At 38.8% G+C, this 3,193-nt stretch overlaps 1 protein-coding gene across 1 annotated transcript; it reads left to right on the top strand.

Annotated features, from left to right (window-relative positions):
- The first annotated feature begins 1,641 nt into the window (after positions 1–1,641).
- On the top strand, positions 1,642–2,728 carry LOC138878042 (uncharacterized). The gene is made up of 3 exons (XM_070157698.1): positions 1,642–1,926; positions 2,166–2,270; positions 2,339–2,728. Exons 1-3 carry the CDS (start codon positions 1,642–1,644, stop codon positions 2,726–2,728), a joined length of 780 nt encoding a protein of 259 aa, XP_070013799.1.
- The last annotated feature ends 465 nt before the right edge of the window (positions 2,729–3,193 follow it).

Here is a 3,193-nt window from a genome sequence, read left to right as displayed (position 1 = left end):
TCATGTGTATATGCTGATGTAATAAGAAAGATACGTTACGTTGGTACTCGGTTTAGTAAGGTACCGGGTGCCCGTCGCGACCCATCGGTTTAGGTAGTGACAGACAAACTGAGTAAGGAATTTGCCAAATTAATGGGGAGTGATTTTGAAATGAGTATGATGGGTGAGCTTAAATATTTCTTAGGCTTACAGATCAAACAAAACCCTAATGGAACCATGATCCATCAACAGAAATATGCAAAAGAGTTGATTAAGAAATTTTAAATGGATGAATCAAAAGAAATAGACACACCCATTGCAATAGCTACTAAATTAGACATAGATGAACCTGGTTCATCTGTTGATCAGAAGTTATATAGGGGTATGATCTTACTGCTAGCAGATCTAACATAATTTTCAGTTTAGGGCTTTGTGCTCGTTTTCAAGAAAATCCTAAGGAATCTCACTTGACTGTTGTCAAGAGAATACTGAGATATTTGAAAGGCACTACTAATCTTTGCCTTTGGTACCCTAAAGGTAGTAACTTTAATCTAGTGGGATATGCTGATGCTGACTATGCAGGTGTCCTTGTGGATAGAAAAAGCACCTCAAGTATGACTCATTTTCTTGGTTCATGTCTGGTATTATGGGCCACTAAAAAGTAGAATTCAATGGCCTTATCCACTACTGAGGCTGAATATGTTGTTGCTACCTCTTGTTGTGCTCAACTGTTGTGGATCAAACAACAACTGATAGATTTTGGATTTGAAGTTGGTTGCATCCCTATCTTTTGTGATAACACTAGTGCTATAAGTATGACAAAGAACCTAGTTCATCATAAGAGGACAAAGAACATAGATGTTAGACATCACTTATTGAGGGAAAACTATGTGAAATGATTGATTACCATAGAATTCTATGCTACTGATAAACAAATTACTGACATATTTACTAAAGCACTGAGTAGAGAAAGCTTTAAAAGAAATATGTTAGAATTAGGGACGATTAAGATCACCTAATGGGACCAACTCAGAATGCACAATGAAAAAAATGGAAAAAAATGAATGAAAAAATAAATTTGCTAGGAAATCTGGAACTTGTGTAAATACCTAGATTAATTTTTACTCAGTTTCATATTGTAAATAGTATACTCCTATGACATGTGTTGATATGACTCACTGATATCTAACAAAATTTTCTCTATTATGGTAATTTGAGGCATGATCAAGAGAATTCTAAATGAAGAACCTGGTTCATCAGTATTGGTCATCTGAAAAAACGAGGTATGTTTTTTATACTCTATACAATTAGAAATATAAATATTTAAATCATGAGCAGATTCCTACCTATGTTCAAACACATCAAAAAATCCTATCCGTTTATTTTTTGAACCAGTTCCGTCTCTACTAGAGTTATCGCCACATAAAATGCCTTAAATCTAGGGAAGCTTAACCGTTCATTCAACCTAAAATTTTAGGTTAATTAGACCTCTATTTGACTGCTAAAAGCTACCGTTATTCATTAAATAGGCCTCTTTCTTTAAATACCCATCATCACCCTCTGCCACCCTCACTATTCCAAACCATCAAAAATTTATTTCACTCTCAATTGTTCTCTCTTCCAAAAGCCTAACTCACAAACTCTCTCAAGAAATCAGTTACAATGTCGAACCCTGAAGATAATCTAGGCACTCCTCTACCACCCTCCCCTTATGGTTCCTCCACACCACCTCCACCTAGCACAACCACTCAACCTAGGAGAAGGCAAGTAAAAATGCTTGCTCAGAAAACGGTGGCAACTGGTGCTCTTTCAAAGAAATTGATTGAGAAATTAAAGTTAAGTCAAGCCCAAAATTCTGAGAACTCAGATGATTCGTTCAAATCTGCAAGTGAGGGGGAAAGAACTGCGTCTTCTGACTCTGAGAAGTCTCAAAACTCCCCTTCTATGGTAAGTTCTGCTTTAGCTGAAAATTTAGAAAATAGGTTTATTTTGGTTGGGTCTATCAGGAATGTGGAATTGACTGAATTGGGAAAAAGATGAGGTATAAAGAAAAATAAAAAAGAAAGAGAGAGAGAGAGAGAAGGTGTATGTGTTGATGTGAGGGGAAAAAGGAAAGGAGTGGATGGTTCTTCACCCACTTCTGAAGTGATGGTACCAACTATTTGTTGGTTAATCTAAGTTCACAGGATGAACCTGGTTCATCTATTGAGGACACCCTAGCAGACCTTCTGAAGAAAGTAGGTTCCAGTTATGATCCAAAGAAAAGGAGAACTCCAACACCAAAAGCCCCAGTGCTGCAAAACCTTCAAAGAAACGAAAGGCTTCCTCCCCAATAACTACTGAAATTCCATTACCAAAGGGAAGAGCCACAAGAAGTAGGGTGAAACAGAGTGAGAGTAAACTACAAAAGGCTTTGGCTGAAAGTAAGAAGAAGAGGATGGATAAAGGAAAAGGTAAGGTTGCAGAGTCCTCTGCAGCTGTTGATGTTGAGGAGATGGAACAGGTCCATCAGGAGGACCATACAACAATGGAGGTTCGGAGCCTCAAGCCCAAAAAGACCAAGACTTCTTCCAAGAAGTCTTCGTCTGTGTCTAAGGCTGCTGAACCTTCATTGGCCAAGAGGACAAGGTTTGCAGTGAAAATCAAACAAGTTAGACTCTCTGAAGATGAGGAATGGAGTGGTGAAGAAGAAAGTGAGTCTGATAGTGAACAAGACAAGCTGGCCAAGTTTGGCAAAAAAACATTATGAAGGGAAGATTGCTGAAAGGTTTAGTGGAAACTAAGAATGGTTCGTTTGGTGATGCCCTAGCTGTTCAGGGCTGGAAGGACATGGTCCTTCAGATGGATGGAAGGCTAGCCATAAATGAGATCATTGAATTTATGGTAAATGCTGAGGTCAGAGATGGAAGTCACCAGCCAAGTAAAAGGAGTTCAAGTAACCTTTGATGCAGAGAAGCTGGGAGAGATTCTTGACATCCCTGCTGAGGGATATGATGACTACATTAGGCAAAGATGGCCAAGTTTGGATTCCCTTCCTCCTGCTCTTGAAATTACTAGGAGATTCTGTGATGTTGAAGAAGTGAATGAGGCCAAGTTTGTGCACAAAAGTGAAATGAAGCCACAACACAAAGTCCTCTTTGAGTTTGTCAACAAGTGCCTACTGCCCAGGCAGGAAATGTGAGCACGTGATTTTTGCTTCACGAGACAATCGCTC

This window comes from Nicotiana sylvestris, chromosome 9 (genome assembly GCF_000393655.2).
Source record: "Nicotiana sylvestris chromosome 9, ASM39365v2, whole genome shotgun sequence".
NCBI classification, from domain to species: domain Eukaryota; kingdom Viridiplantae; phylum Streptophyta; class Magnoliopsida; order Solanales; family Solanaceae; genus Nicotiana; species Nicotiana sylvestris.
The sequence above is the reverse complement of the archived record's forward strand: the minus strand, read 5'-3'. Positions and strand labels throughout refer to the sequence as shown.

What these genes read in the sequence shown, in the direction of transcription:
- LOC138878042 (XM_070157698.1), top strand. Translation starts at nt 1,642, where the DNA reads ATGTCGAACCCTGAAGATAATCTAGGCACTCCTCTACCACCCTCCCCT. An exon ending in CTCAAAACTCCCCTTCTATG is followed by an intron (nt 1,927 to 2,165) that starts GTAAGTTCTGCT and finishes CTAAGTTCACAG; the next exon opens with GATGAACCTGGTTCATCTAT. An exon ending in CTCCAACACCAAAAGCCCCA is followed by an intron (nt 2,271 to 2,338) that starts GTGCTGCAAAAC and finishes CCATTACCAAAG; the next exon opens with GGAAGAGCCACAAGAAGTAG.